The sequence below is a fragment of the Mus caroli genome, chromosome 5 (assembly GCF_900094665.2).
Source record: "Mus caroli chromosome 5, CAROLI_EIJ_v1.1, whole genome shotgun sequence".
NCBI classification, from domain to species: domain Eukaryota; kingdom Metazoa; phylum Chordata; class Mammalia; order Rodentia; family Muridae; genus Mus; species Mus caroli.
Window position 1 is genome coordinate 29248801 of NC_034574.1, and position 15663 is coordinate 29264463.

The 15663-nt window shown below is 46.1% G+C and overlaps 1 protein-coding gene across 2 annotated transcripts in view; it reads left to right on the forward strand.

Annotated features, from left to right (window-relative positions):
* Positions 1–9973, forward strand: part of Cfap99 (cilia and flagella associated protein 99) — a 39718-nt gene extending 29745 nt beyond the window's left edge. For both annotated transcript variants that reach the window (XM_021163932.2, XM_021163933.2), the window contains exons 12-16: positions 4198–4339; positions 4558–4709; positions 6241–6446; positions 8111–8273; positions 8434–9973. In XM_021163932.2, the coding sequence (XP_021019591.1) occupies positions 4198–4339; positions 4558–4709; positions 6241–6446; positions 8111–8273; positions 8434–8550 (780 nt within the window). In that variant the 3' untranslated portion in view covers positions 8551–9973. The remainder of the gene's footprint in view (positions 1–4197; positions 4340–4557; positions 4710–6240; positions 6447–8110; positions 8274–8433) is intronic.
* The last annotated feature ends 5690 nt before the right edge of the window (positions 9974–15663 follow it).

Consider the following 15663-nt stretch of genomic DNA (forward strand, 5'->3'; position numbering starts at 1 on the left):
TTTCGAGACAGGGTTTCTCTATGTAGCCCTGGCTGTCCTGGAACTCACTTTGTAGACCAGGCTGGCCTTGAACTCAGAAATCTGCCTGCCTTTGTCTGCTGGGATAAAAGGCACGCACCACCATGCCTGGCTTGTTTTTGTTTTTGTTTTGTTTTTGTTTTTTTGCTGAGACTGTTTTATCTCAAGCAAACCCTAACATCTGTCACCTTACTGTTGACATTTATCCACCATCTCCTTGCTTATGTTAAGACTGCCCTGGGTTTCAGCGTGATAAGTGGCATTTCACTGAGACCTGAGCATCTGGGGGTATGATATAATGAGACTGTGGATCATAGTTAAACCGTCCATTCTGTGGGCTCCCCCATGCCATTCTGGAACTGCAGGAAAGGCACCTCTATGTTTCAAGAGGTAGGTGTCAAAATCCAGTTCCCTAGTGGCCTCTACTAGCCTTGTGTTGGGGAGTGCACGTTCCTGCTAAGGCCAGGGTTCTAATTATGTCTCTATATATCTCCTTAACTGTGGACAAAGAGCAGCTCAAAGAAGTTAAAAGAGGGAAAAGCAGGGTTGGGAAGGAAGTAACACCCAGGTCCCACCCACCTGGACTTTCCCATGGATGTAATGGAGGGAGGTTGGGCCTTGGTGACTAGTGAAGTCACCCCCTCCCTTAACAGTTCAACAGTCACTTCTACCTTCATAGTAGCTGTCTTTACTGTCCCATCTCCTATATCACCACATTTGACAAGTAACTCAAGAAAGGTCTGTCATCTAGGTGTTGAATCAAGAGTGGCTGTTATGTCTGTCTTTCTGGGCACTGACAGGGCTGGCTGCTGCATCTGTGTCCTCCTGGCCATAGGTGGGAGGCTTCACAGCCTCTCCAGGCTCAGTAACAACCTAACAAAGTCTCTCCTGTCACCCAGAGGTTTTATGAGTAAGTGGCCACAGGTAGAACCCAAGGATGAGAGTGCCATGTGAGGGCGACAGCCAGTCAACCCTGAGGATTGTAAACAAACCCTGAACCTTGTCAACATAACTGTCTTCACAGTCAGGTCACAGGAGGATGTCATCCCAGACCCAGAACTGTGGTCATCAGTGTCTGTGGGTGAATGCCCTGCTGGCCAAGCTGTGTATATCCAGGGGTCTTGCTGTTGGTTCTGAGCATGCCCAGTACACAACAATCATTCCTGTGGCTAAAATGTTTGCCTAATGATAGTCACATTAAATGAATATTTGAAAATAAAATTGAATTTGACTTTTTCTGTGCACTGTACTGATTTTATTTTGTTTTGTTTTTTACAGTTTTAGCATGTGGTAATCAACAACAGCTTTTTGTTCCATGCAAGGTCCCCTTGCTCCCACCTGGCCACAGTACCCTCTGGCTTATCTCTGATTTGTTTGCACTGCTCCCAAGCCTTCAGAAGCCTCTTTTTATATTGAGAGATGAGCTGCTTGGGCTTAGCTTGGTTCTCTGTGGTTAAGACCCAGTTATTAACTAGGTGTGGTAGTGCATACCTGCAACCTCATCTCACAGGAGGCTGAGGCAGGAAGGTTAAGACTTTGAGATCAGCTTAGACTACACAGGGAGACATTGTCTTTAAAAATGACCTGATTATTCTCCACCATGCCCCAACGCCTCAGCACGTGGGCCAATATTGAGTGTCAGCTCTGGTTTCATCCACAGTGACCAATATTAGGAACTCTATCAACAAGTGTGGAAAAGATGTATTTAAAATCCTGGGTAGAAAAATGATCTTTTTGTTTGTTTGTCTTTTGAGATAGAGTTTCTCTGTGTAACCCTGGCCATCCTGGAACTTGCTCTATAAACCAGGTTCTCTGCCTCAAACTCAAGAGATCCACCTGCCTCTGCCTCCCAAGTGCTGGGAATAAAGGCATGTGCCTCCACACCCAGCAGCAGTAATCTTTTTAATGTGTGTGTGTGGCTGGCTGGCTGGATTTGTTCATACTGGTGTTTGAATCTAGGTCCCTGAGAATGATGGGTGAATGCAACAGTATTATTTTTAATTTAGTTTTAACACTGGCTTGATTCTTGGCTATACTTTCTTCTCTTACTGAATTTATCCCCATTTTAAAATAATATCCCTATTTAAAATAATAATTTTAAAATATCCCCATTTGATGAACCATGCAGATAATAAGCTATACTGAATAAAGCCCACTTTGTTACTTTTTAACCAATACAGGGTAGCTAGCTGTACAGGTCTCAACACTAAATCCACTAGTGAGAGATAATTCACATGTTGGTTGCCATGGGGATATGTTCCCAAACTCTTCATTTTTTCCACTTGGCTCCAGTCACACAAAGGCCACCTAGCGTGTTCTGTGGTTTTGTTCTGTTCTGTTTTGTTTTGTCCAGTGTAGGGAATTAAAGTCCAGGACCTTCTACATATCAGACGAGGACTTTCTCCCTGAGCTGCACCTCAGCTCAGTGTTAGTTTTGAAGTTCTTTAATGGTGCTTCCTTGAAGAACATCCCTTATTTGGATACTGTCCTGTGGTGGGGAGGAGATCTGTGGTGGACCAAGGATGCATTCATTGCCTCTTGCCCCTCACCAATACTAGACAGAACCCACATCTGAGGTTTCCATCAGAGGAGACATCCAGGTGTCTAGCCCTAGACTCAGCCAGCTCGATGCTCCCCCACTCACTTCCCTGGCAATGCCAGTCTTTCTGTGGCATATGTGTCTCACCAATCCCCTGTGCCCACCTGCCCTCCAGCTGCAGCGCCTCCTCCTCCACCACCCAGTCCCTTTGCTTTGCTGATGCTCAATACTGTGCTCCTGTCTATACTGTCACTGATGGTGACCCCCAGTCTTGAGCCCTTGTCCAAGCTGTTAATTGTACCCAGTACAGCTGAGGAAGTAGCCTGGCAAACGACGTAAAACAGACAACAACAAAAATGTCTTAAAGAAAAAATTAAACCACAGCCTAGGGGGCCTAAAGGTTGCCTTAGGTCACATGAAAAATCTCTTTATCTGTTACTAGGGTCCCAGGCCAGGGCAGACCTGACTCAGTTACAACAGACTGTTGAGACATTAGACCTGCTGTTTGGAATCCAACATGGTTGCTGGCAAAATGAAGTGAATCTCTGGTTTAAAATAATGCCCAAAGGTTTCTTCTTGGTTGCTGTGCCAAAGGTCTCCATGTTGTAAAAGCTGGTGGTTGGTCCTGGAGAGGTGGCTCAGTGGTTAAGAACACTGGCTGCTCTTCAAGAAGGACCCATGTTTGATTCCCAGCACCACATGGTGAGACCACTATATATAATATAAATATAATAATATAAATGACTATATATTCTCATAGATACTTTCTCTCTGTGTGGTTTGGCTTTTGTTATTGTCGATATTGCTAGTTTTTGTTTGTTTGTTTGAGACAAGGTTTCTCTGTGTATTTCTGGCTATCCCAGAACTCACTCTGTAGACTAGGCTGGCCTCAAATTCACAGAGGTCCACCTACCTCTGCCTCCCCAAGTGCTGGCACTAAAGGCATGGGCCACCACAGCCCTGCTAGACAGCTACTTTCTTATACCTTTTATTTCCATATAACCATTTCTCCAACTTAATTATGATATTTCAAAAGTGGGGGCAGAGGAAAAAGTGAGGAAAAGTGAGAGGGCATGAGGAAACCCTGAGTTTCAGTCTTCAGGACAAAAAATAACTATCTAGCCAGGCAGTGATGGGACACACATGTAATTCAGCCCTCCTGCGTAGACCTGGGAAGATCGGGACCCCAAGGACATCCCTTGGGCAACCAAGGCAATGAAGGCTACCTCAGGCTGTTCCAAAACACAACCACCTCCTACCACCACCCCTCTCTTTTGGTTCTGGAGATCAAACCCAGGCACTTGCACATCTTAACCTCATCACCTACCAGATCCTCCCCACTAGGTTTCCTCCATCGTGAGCATCTTTCTTTATCAGTTTCTAGAGCTGCTACAACCAAACAGTGGAAACTCAACCCCAGGACAACCCTGGGAAGAAGGAAGGAGGACACGAGGTGGAACTTCCTCCAGTAGGCCCAACTTCAAAAGGAACTAGGTTCTCCAGGGGCTGACGACTCTGGGGATGAACTCAGAGCAAGGCTGGCTGGGTGGCCCTTGAACTTGTGGTGTAGGCTGGGACAGTATCAAAGGGGAGACCCAGTCTGTCCAGTTCTCACTGTTTTGGATCCTCTCTGTGAACAGACAGCTGAGCTAATGCTGCAGTGTGCTGAGAGGCGCTTCCAAGAGGAGAAGGCCATGAAAGAGCTGGTGGAGCAGGTCACAGAAGCACAGAAGAATGTCAAGATAGTCCAAACGAAGCTCGTGAAGGGCCGGCAGCAGATAGGTACTGCAGGGAGTCAGGTGCCATGAGGCCTTCCCCAGCCCCCTACATCCTTCTTAATTACAAACAAGCTCCTTTAGTAGTGAGTGGTGATGCCCCTGGAGGGTAGGCTAGGACTGAGTAGGGGCCAAGGCCTGAAGACACTTCTGAAAGACACAGCCCCTGTCCAATGTCTGCCAGATCATTCACTGTCCTCATCAGCACCCCACTTTGTTCCCAAGTTCAGGAGGTGATAGAGGAGAGTCGGGAGTTGCTACAGCGTAGCGCAAAGGAAGCCAAAGAGGAACAGAAGCGTCGCTGTGAGCTCATTGCTCACCTTCGTGCCATGGAGACACAGCCCACACGCAAGGGGAAGCTGGTGGACCTTACCCAGGTGAGACTGTGGCCCTTGGCGGCCTCAACATCAGAGTATCTCCTTGTGTGGTACAGAATTCCCATCAAGGCCAAAGGTTGGTCTTGTCCTACCCATAATCCCCTAGTCACTTGGATACCAAGTGTGGTGGCTGGATTCAGCTGTAGGTGAATTCAGCTTATGGGATGTGCTACAGGAAGACGGGCAGGAAGCTTCTCCTGTGACCTCTCCACTAACCTCGACCTTGATATGATACCATGGTACCAACCACAGAGTAAGGACCCTAATCTATAACTAGTGATCCAGTTTGTTTATTTAGGCTGCATATAGGAGCACGGGAAGGGTTAATTATGGAGGCACAGATGTCTCAAAGGTGAGTTTACCAAAATGTTCACTCCAGTGCGAGGGACAACTCAGAAAAGCTGCACCCCAGGTGCTCCCTGTACAATCTGCAGGCAGTTCAGCCTGCTGTTGTTTGAGAGCCTTTTTCCTGAGGAAATGCAACACTCATCTACTTACCACAGAAAGGGAACTCCAGAAAAACCAAGGTAACAAAGTCCAACCTGGTGAACCAATGGATATTTATTGGGGTTTCCACCAGCAGTATGGCAAGGCGTTACTTATAGGCACCAGGGGTCTCAGATGCATTATGTCACCAAAAAGCCTACCCCAACATAGATGACAGCTTATGAAAGCTACATCCCAAGAGCTCTCTGCACAATCTGCAGGCAACTTGATAGGTTGACAGGCCTGAGACTCCTCTAACAGCCCTACTGGTCAGAGTCTCCCCCTCAGCAGCTGTTCACTTTTTTACAAAGCAGGGGAGAGTCTTGAGTCTCAAGAGTCTTCCCCCATCCTACCACCACGTACCTCCTGGGTTGGATGCTTCCCTTTAGAGGATTGCTATATAGCACTCGCCCAAGAATTTTCTCTTTCCAGCAGCGTCTTTGCTATACAATCATAGCCCCCCGCCCCCCCCCCAGCCCCAAGGCTTTGTGAATCCTGTAACTTCCTAAGTTTCCTGAGCCTTATAAGTTTCCTTTGCTTCCTGAGTCCTAGGAGCCTTCCCTCTTACCTTTAGGGTGGAATTTTTTTATTGAGGAAAGAGCTACCCATCAGAGATGGATCTCTGAAGGGGAACGAGCTAAACTGCATGGAGGTAGACATTTGGGGAGATGCGTATTGAAGGGTGAGGTCCCTAGACTCTCTAGACCCAAAATGGGAAGGGAGTAAGGAGCACCCAAGTGGATAAACATCCAGACCTAGGGAAAGCCAAGGGCTAATTAGGGAGGTGGAGGAGGCAGCAGCCTACGTGAGAAAACAGAGAAGAGCTAGGTTCACAGGAACAAGAGATCAGGTCTGGGAGGCTCTTGCAGTTGACTACTGGGTCTCACCTAGACCCAAAGGTCAAGGTGTATCCCACTGAGAAGTCCAGCTCTACCATAGGGCTCTAGGCTGGAGGTGGACTGAAGCAGAGGAAAAGTCTTCTTGGATATGAGGGGCAAGTGGCTTGTACAGCTGCCAGCTTGAGCTCTCTCCTGTTATTTGGAAGATCCCAGGCTATGGTCTGGAAGGTGAGATGTCTGTTGTGGAACTTCGAGAACGGCTGGCCATGCTCAAAGAGACCCAGAAACGAGAGCAAGAGGAGAAGCGGGATCAAATCATCCAGGACAAACGAGCCAAGAGCCAAATGATACAGAACACAGTGGAACAGATCTCACTGTGCCGCGCAGCCATGGGCAGGACCGCAGCCTTGAGGTGGGTACCAGGGTCCCGGGGAAGGAGCCAAGGAGCAACAACCCTGCTATACACCTTCCTCTGTGGGTACCCTTGCCACAGCCACCAGCCCTTGCCAGACAATCCTTTAACTCTAACCATTTTCATTTTATGGGAGAATTATCAGTTCTGTGCCAATGACTTTCATGTCCATGACACACAACTTATCCAGTGCGTCAATGTTGCAAGCACCACCTTTGTGCTGTATGTACTTCATTTAGTTAGCTAGCTGTTTCTCAGGCTTCAAAGTCATTTAGAAATAAGTACCTAGAAATGGTTACCATAGAAATGGTTACCAGTACCATATACTATACTTCTTAGTGTATTTTCTACACTAAGTATAGAGACAGTGATGTGTATTTTCTTTTCTTTTAATTTATTTCTATTTTGTGTGCATTGGTGTTCTCCCTGTGGGTGTGTCTGTGTGAGGGTGTGGGATTGATCCCCTTGAACAGGAGTTAGACAGTGATGAGCTGACATGTGGGTGCTGGAAATTGAACCCCAAGTCCTCTGGAAGAAAAGCCAGTGCTCTTGACCACTGAGTCATCTTTCAGGCCCCTGTAGTGTATATTTTCTAAAAGAAAGGAAAAAAGAGGTTGTCCTACCTAAACAACAGCATCATGAAATAACTAGTCAAAGTAAGCAAAATTCTCAATATCATTCAAATACCTGCCTGAATTCACAGTTCTCCAAGTATCCCAAGACTGCTAGGACTTTTAAAATACTCTTTGCTATTTTTTCTTTTTAAACCAGTACTTATATCACATTTAATTGTGTGTGTGTGTATATATATATGCTTAGACCTTTTATTTGTTTGAGAACATCTGTATCTGGGCCAGTTTGCAATAGAAGCCAGGTTGGTCTCATGGTCACAACTGTTCCAGAGGAGGTGGTAACCAGGCCTGTTAAAACAGAACACATGGCTCCAGAGGAAGCACCTTCTTGTGACTGGCGAGGGGTGGTCAGAGGAAGGACTCTAATTCATTGCCAGCAGAAGAAAATGAATGCATCACTCTTGGTCCCCAAGCACCAGCTGCCCTGGCTGGAGTGGAAAGGAAGTAATGCCACTGCACCCTGCTCAGATAGGATTAGCTGGCCGATTCTCAGGAAACCCACCAGTTCCCAGATGCTGGCCTCACCGCGGCAGACCCCAAATGCACCGGAAGCTGGAGTGCCTCTCAAGATTCAAAGCTCCCCACCCCCATTCGTACAACCAACCTCTACCACAGGAACTTAATGAGAGAATTTTTGAGGAGGAACAGGGCCAGGACAGTTGGGCAAGAGCTGAAAAGCAAGGAGAGTAAGTGTTCATGCTCCCACGCCCCCATGCTGTGATGTAGTCTGTAATGAAAGCCTCAGGCGGTAAGATCTGCTGTTGAACAGGAGAAATGGCCCATACTAAGGAGGGGATGAGTAGAAATGTACAGTATCAGCAGCTGCCCCCCCCTCCCCCAGGGAGGTGCATGAGAGAGCCAGAGGGAGTGTGAGGCAAAAAGAGTTTTCACACCAACTGTATACGTAATTAGAATGCAATTTAAAAAAAAAAAAGTTAAAAGATTTAAAAGGTAAGGGTACTGTCAGGATCCCACAAAAACCTTCCTCCGTGTTACTCAGCCTACGTCTAAGCTAGTGCTGTTGTGGTCCAGGTGGGAGGAAAAGAAGGCCCAGGCTACAAGCCCCGGGACACCCTCCCAGGATGAGCGTGTGCTGGAGCTGAAGCGCAAAATGGAGGAGAGGGCAGCTGAACGCCGCAGGCAGACAGCAACACAGCTCTTGTCACCGCCCCGGGCCCTACGTCCAAATCAGCGGGTGAGCTGAGCAGGAAGCAACCTTTCGGGTCTGGGGGGTGGGGTGGGGTGGTGGTGGTGGCTGTTAAGGCGTGGGAAAGCTGATGCCTAAGTGTCTGAGAACAGGGCCCACCGCCTCCTCGACCGACCTTGGGCCCGCCCACCCCTCCACCCGCTCGCAGGCGCAGGAGGAGATGCAGCACTGGCTGGAGCTGGACCAGAGTCGCGAGCGCAGGCTGCGGGCAAGGCAAGAGGCAAATCGCACCTGCCACGCTACCCGTCACCTAGAGGCCTCCTGAGTCAGCTGGCAGCCCCACGCCAACACTGCGTGCAGCTGCCGACGTGACCCCCCCTGCCCCTACCCCTACGACAGTGGCTCTCTTCTTCCACCCCAGGCACAAAGCTTACCCTCTCCCCAGCTCCAGCCTGCTCCTGTATGGTTGCTCCAGAAAAAAGTGTGGTAGTGTTTAGAAATGCTGAACAAAAAAGTACTCTTCCTCTGGACTGCAACTGGCTGCCACGTTTTTATATGCCAAACCTGGCTCTTCCCTATGTCCAGCAAGTCTTTTCATAGGACTGGAAGTACCAATCTCCAACCAGAACCAGTGGATGTGCCTGGGACCCCGCATAAATGTGAGATTGCAAATGCGGTCAAATTCTTAAGCATGTGGCTCTGGACAGGCCCTTCTCATGTCTCTCATGGATCATCACAGTGATCACATTACCCAGCAACCCTCATAGCCCACTCATCTCCTGTTCTGCTAATTAGGCCATCCGTCCTCAAAGAGGTGACTCTGGCTTAAGCTAATAGGAGGTACCTTTCAGGGTCCTCTCTCCATTATCATCAAGAGCCCAAATCCAACAAAATTGGAGTCCTTGTGGACAGTGGCTCAACAGGGCAGATGAGATAAGTTCTAAGTTTCTCGCTTACTGCTGCTCTGTGCTGGGGAAAGCTGGACTTTAATAATAGGTGTGTGGAATGAATGCCTGCCAGTGAAACTTAGCCTGGAGAATAAAGCTGCATTGTGACGTTTGGTTCTTAGGAAGAAGATGGTGCCAAGGCTTGGGGAGGGAATAAGGCAAGGAGAAACTACTAGATGGGTAGATGTTCAGGAGAAAGAAACACCACCACACCTTGGCCATCCTCCTTAGATCTGCAGATGTCCCTCGGGTGGTAAGGCAGTCTTACCCCAGGGTACTTCAGACCAAGAAAGACTCTTAGCATTGACAGGAACAAATTTGTCTCAGAATTCTATCCCAGTATTGTAGAACTAACAGAATTCCAAGGCTCTTGTACAACTCTGGCAGGGGAGTGGGAGGTGTTTAGGGGTTGCTAGGGACAAAGGAGTCCTTGTCTCCCTGTTGAATTAGAATTGGGGGCAGATTCAGTTTTACTTAAATAAGAATCACATTTCTTGCAGGTTTTGTGTGATTCCAACTCATTTAAAATGGAGGGATGATCCTGGTGATTTCAAGCAAGCCAAAGGCAGGCTAACAGGGAGGATGACCACTGTCACTATTCTAGGTTGAACCAGCTCCTGCACAGGAGCTCGTGTGCATGGTGACCCAAAGTACATACTGTGACAAGGGCTAGCCTCTCCACAGCCCAGCAAACTGGGGGGCACTAGCAGCAGTGCTGTTTGGCAGTCAGCAAGGTCTCCCTTTGCCTTTCTTTCTGGGCTGAGCTGCTGCTCAGAGACAGCTCAAGAGCACAGAGGGTGTTTGCTCCACAACTATTTCTTTTCTTTTGTTTTTTTGTTTGGTTTGGTTTGGTTTGGTTTTTTGGTTTTTTTGAGACAGGGTTTCTCTGTATAGCCCTGGAACTCACTTTGTAGACCAGGCTGGCCTCGAACTCAGAAATCTGCTTGCCTCTGCCTCCCAAGTGCTGGGATTAAAGGCATGCACCACCACCGCCCGGCCACAACTATTTCTTAATGTTGTGGGAAGTGAATGCTGTGTGTGATACAACTGTGGCCAAATGTTAACATATCAATATCCATTGCCTTGTTATCAATAGCCATGTGAACCTAACCTATCCATTGCTTTGCAGCTTCATACCTCTGGTCTTGCTGGGCCTAGTAATTTACTCATGTCATCTCAGCACTTGGGAGGTAGAGGCAGGAAACAGGACCAAGAATTGAGACCAGCATGGACAATGTAGTGTGTTTCAAGATAGTCTGACTACGTAGCAATTCTTGCATAAAAAGAGTTAGTGTTGGGCAGTGGTGGCATATGCCTTTAATCCTAGCACTTGGCAAGTAGAGACAGGCAGATCTCTGTGAGTTTGAGGCCAACCTGGTCTACAAAGCAAGTTCCAGGAGAGCTGGGGATACCCAAAGATACCCTGTCTCAAAAAACAAAACAAAAACCGAAAACAAACAAAAAAGACATAGAGGCTAGGCAAGTGGACCTCTGTGAGTTCCAGGCCAGCCTGGTCAACAAATCGAGTATCAGACTGCCAGGACAACACAGAGAACCCCCACAGCCCCCCAAAAAGAGAGAGGGCAAGCAGGATGGTTCAGTATTCTTGTTGTACAAACCCAACAACCTAAGATCTCAGGAACCCACGCTAAGGTGGAAGGAGAACCAACTCTACAAAGTTATCCAGTGATGTTCCATGGCACATGATCTCTCCTGCCACAAGAGCAAGAACAGAGGTAGTTTATTATAACAGAGTTAGTTTATCCCGTCAGCATCTGATCCATGCCTGGCCTCATAACTTTCTTTGGCCAATAGCATACAAGTGTTGGCATGCCAGTTTAGCTTCAGTTGTCAAGTGCCTTGAGGTCCTGTCTATCCCTTGGAATCCTGTCTGGCCTCAGGTGAATGTGATCGGGTGCCCTGCTGAGATGATCCCATGCTAGTTGTCCCTGAGAGGCTATCCTATATCATCCTACAGCCAATAGATCGTTACAGAGCAAGCCAAGCACTTTGATTAAAGACATGCTGTTTAAAATATGGAGAGCTGAGATATTTGTTCAGAAGTAAATGTAAATGTTAAATGATATACCTTTTAGTCAGGGCATTCATATTTGTCTTAGGGTTTTATTGCTGGAAAAGTCACCATGACCACAGCAACTTTTATAAAGGAAAACATTTAATTGGGGCTGGCTTACAGTTTTAGAGGTTTAGTTCATTATTGTCATGGTGGGAAGCATGGCAGTGTGCAGGCAGACATGATGCTAGAGAAGGAGCTGGGAGTTCTACATTTTAATCTGCAGGCAGCAGGAGACTGTGTACCATACTGGGCATAGCTTGTGCATATAAAACCTCAAAGCCCGCCCCACAGTGACATACTTCCTCAAACAAAGCTGCACCTCCTAATAGTGCCACTCCCTATGGTTCAAGCATTTAATCATATATGTCTGTGTGTGTGTGGGTGTACCTATTCAAGACACCACAGTATTAGAGACACTCTGCTTTCTACTCCTTATATGCATTTTTTTTTTAAACAATGGTGGCTGGACAGCCATCGATCTAAGACCCACAGGGTGCTGTGAATCTCTTCCTGGACCTTTCTCCATGGTTCACATGTGAACCTAAGGAAGCACCCAGAGAAGTCACCAGGGGGAGTGAGGGAGAGGCAAGAGAGGAGAGAGAAATCAAGAAAGAACAAGCACGGAGAGAAGAAACCGAAATGTCTAGATTATATAGGGGAGAGCCTCTGGGGTTCAGGGTTGGGCAGGGTATGCCAGGTAGGGACTGAGGGATGCTGGGAAACCCTGGGGCCAGGTCTGCTCTCAGTCCCTTGTCACAGGGTCTGACAAACATCAAAGACTTTTGTTGATAGATAATAAGTGAATAAGGAGAGACAGAATCATCTATGACTACTTCCTGCTGACATTGGGATGGCATTATGGGGTTGAGGTGGGGCGGAAAGCTGGTATGTTAGCTAAGTGTAGGAAGACCTGGTTGTTTGCAGGCTGTCCAGGCTGTGGGACATCTGTGGGTAGAAGAGTGCATGCCCAGTTGAAGCAGTCTGTTGTGAGGCTGCGCCAGAGCACTTGTGGGTAATTGCTTTGTACCCATCCTAGATACAGGTTCTGAGGAAATATCTGGACTTGGCAGGGTGCTAGAACAGATTATATATATGGCAGAAGATAAAGGTAAGGAGTTTAGGGAGAAAAACTTTTTCTTGAATGTTCATTTGAAACTTTTAAGCCCATAGTCTTGGTATTTGGAGGAGAGGTGGGGAAGTCCTGGGACCAGGAAAAAGACCTCACCCTCAGGAATAGGCAGGTGGAAGGGAAACAGGCTGTTGATTGACAGTACTTAGCTGGAGTCCACTTGACCTGTGGGAGATGGATTTGAGTGGGTTCCCTGAAGCTTACAAGAATCTTTTAAACTCATAAAAAGACAGATCCTTTAAACTTGCATTTACCAACATCAAAACACCATCCTAGACAAAACCCTCCCCCCCAAACAAATCTCATTCCTCCCCTATTATCCTAACACTTTGCTATCACCGTCCAGGTTTGTTTGTTTCTCTCACATCCTTTAACCCTCAGAACTTGGATTTACCAACCCCAGAACACCTTCCTGGACCACAAACACTTCTTAGAAGCTTCCATATCCTCAGACCATACAGGACCCACACAGTGAAAGGAAAGAGCCGACTTAGACAAGCCTCCCTCTGACTGCTACAAGTGCTCTGTGGTACGTGTATATGCACTCAGTAAGTAAATAAGTCAGGTGATGTGGCACATTTCTCTAATCCCAGCACTTGGGAGGTAACGGCAGGCAGAAGTTTGAGGCCAGCATAGTCTACAAATTGAGTTCCAGACTACATGAGATCCCCAACAAAGCCTCAATAAAGTAAAATAAAATAATGTGTAAAATTTCAAATATTCCAAGAATTCAGGAGCTGAGACGAGATCTTGGGTTAGAGACCAATCTGTTCCATGTTACAAACCCTGTCTCCAAAAACCAAAAAGATTACAAATATAAAACCCACAATGGGTATGGTGGCACATGCCTTTAATAGCATTTGGGAGGCAAAGGCAGGCCCGTGTCTGTACTGGAGGCCAGCTTGGTTCCAGGACAGCTGGGCGTAAACAGAGAAACACTGTCTTGAAAAAAACCAAAAACCCCTTCCCATTAAAAAAAAAAAAAAAAAATCCTTTTTCTTAGACTAGAAAAACAAATGACTTTTTTTTTTTTTTTTTTTTTGGTTTTTCAAGACAGGGTTTCTCTCTATAGTCCTGGCTGTCCTAGAACTCACTCTGTAGACCAAGCTGGCCTCAAACTCAGAAATCCGCCTGCCTCTGCCTCTCAAGTGCTGGGATTAAAGGTGTGCGCCACCACGCCTGGCTCAAATTACTAATCTTATTGTATTTTTAAATTTGGTCACTTTAACTAGGATTTTGATTATACTTGTATGGCCTGCTTATAAACTGAAATTTCCTTAGACATTTTAAGCTGCATTTCTACATGTAGAATCAGTTGCCTACCTGTTAAACCTGAGAATCTAACCAAAGCAAGCTGTGAAGTGTGAAGGGTCATTAGCCCACTCAAGTAGGTGGCTCTGGCAGCCTTGTCCTTCTCCAGCCCCTCTGCCTTGCTAATAAGCATTAGATTACATTCCTAAAGGTAGCCCCCTAGGTCCATTCCCTTATTTGGTTACTTTCTCCTCTTGAGGCTGATTACAAAGATAGAGCTATAAAAATACTGAAGTCCAGTAATCAAAAGCCCCATTTGGCTCACCTAATTAACATGTCCAATTAAAATATACTACCACATCCTAGCCCATTCTAACATAGATTCCCCCTTTTTTCCCTCGTCTTAAAAAATTACACCTATAGGGCTGGAGAGATACCTCAGTAGTTAAGAGCACTGACTGCTCTTCTGGAGGTCCTGAGTTCAATTCCCACAACCTCATGGTGGCTCATAACCATCTGTAATAGGATCAGATGCCCTCTTCTGGTATATCTAAAGACAGCTACAATGTACTCATCATATATATGAAATAAATAAAATCTTTTTAAAAATTACATCTGGAGGCTGGAGAGATGGCTTAGCAGTTAAGAGCACTGACTATTCTTCCGAAGGTCCAGAGTTCAAATCCCAGCAACCACATGGTGGCTCATAACCATAATGAGATCTGACTCACTCTTCTGGAGTGTCCAAAGACAGCTACAGTGTAGTTACATATAATAAATATTTTTTTTTAAATTACACCTATAAGGCCATTTACTTCTGTTTTTCATCCTAAGTCAGAAAGCAGTCCCTTTAACTTTTCTTCCCCACTTAATAAAGGGTCTTTCTTTGAAGTCAAGTGTTTGGGTGTGGTTTGTGCTGCCCGATCAAGGTAAAAAGAGAACCCCTGCTGTTTTGGGTATTCCTTCAAGGTGTGCCAGGGACTGGCCAGCCAGCTGTTGCAGGATTTGAGAAAGCAGCCTCTGCTGGCCGCTTGAATGTCCCTTTATGGGAGAGATAAGGTGTTCAGAGGCAAGGGAGTTGACTGTTAAACCCTGTTAGATACAATAAGAGTTGGAAAGATTTGAACTGGCTGCTCACAACTGTAATTCCAGCTCCAGGGAATCCAATATCCTCACACAGACGGATGAAAGATACCTTTAAAGGGAAGGACAAGGGTACGGATATACATCATGTGAATGGGGTTGCAAGCAGTTCAGAGCAGGTCTAAAACAGGAACTTAGTAGTTACAAATAGAAACAAATAGAAACCTTAATTTGCAAGGACTTAACACTGAACAAACAGGAACTTATTAACTACAAACAGAAACCTTAACCTGCATAGGACAAACAGAAACTTACTAATTACAAATAGAAACTTTAACTTGCAAGGACTTAACATAGGACAAACTTTTTTGGTGGTTTGTTTGTTTTTTGAGACAGGGTTTCTCTGTATAGCCCTGGCTGTCCTGGAACTCACTTTGTAGACCAGGCTGGCCTTGAACTCAGAAATCTGTCTGCCTCTGCCTCCCGAGTGCTGGGATTAAAGGCGCCACCACTGCTCGGCTTTTTTGAGACAGCGTTTCTGTATAGCCTTGGCTGTCCTGGAACTAGCCTACCAGGCTAGCCTCAGACTTTAGAGATCTGCCTGGCTCTGCCTCCTGAGTTTAATCTCTGCTGGGATTAAAGGTGTGGACCACTACTTCCTGGCAAGAAACTTTTAACTGTTTAACTGCAAACAGAACCTTTAACCTATAAGGTATATTATTCCTGTTTTGGTCTCACCTGATTTAAGTATTCAAAAAAATTATAAGAAATACCTACATTTTTCTTACAAATGTAAGTTCTCTTTATTCCAATTTATAACATTTGGAAAGCATGCTAAAAACATCAAAACACATTTTACACTGGAGTCAGGTATGTATTTATCATACACACTTTATCCTAAGTTCTCTTATAATTCCATAAAACGTCAGAGATTGTAATATGGAAAATATT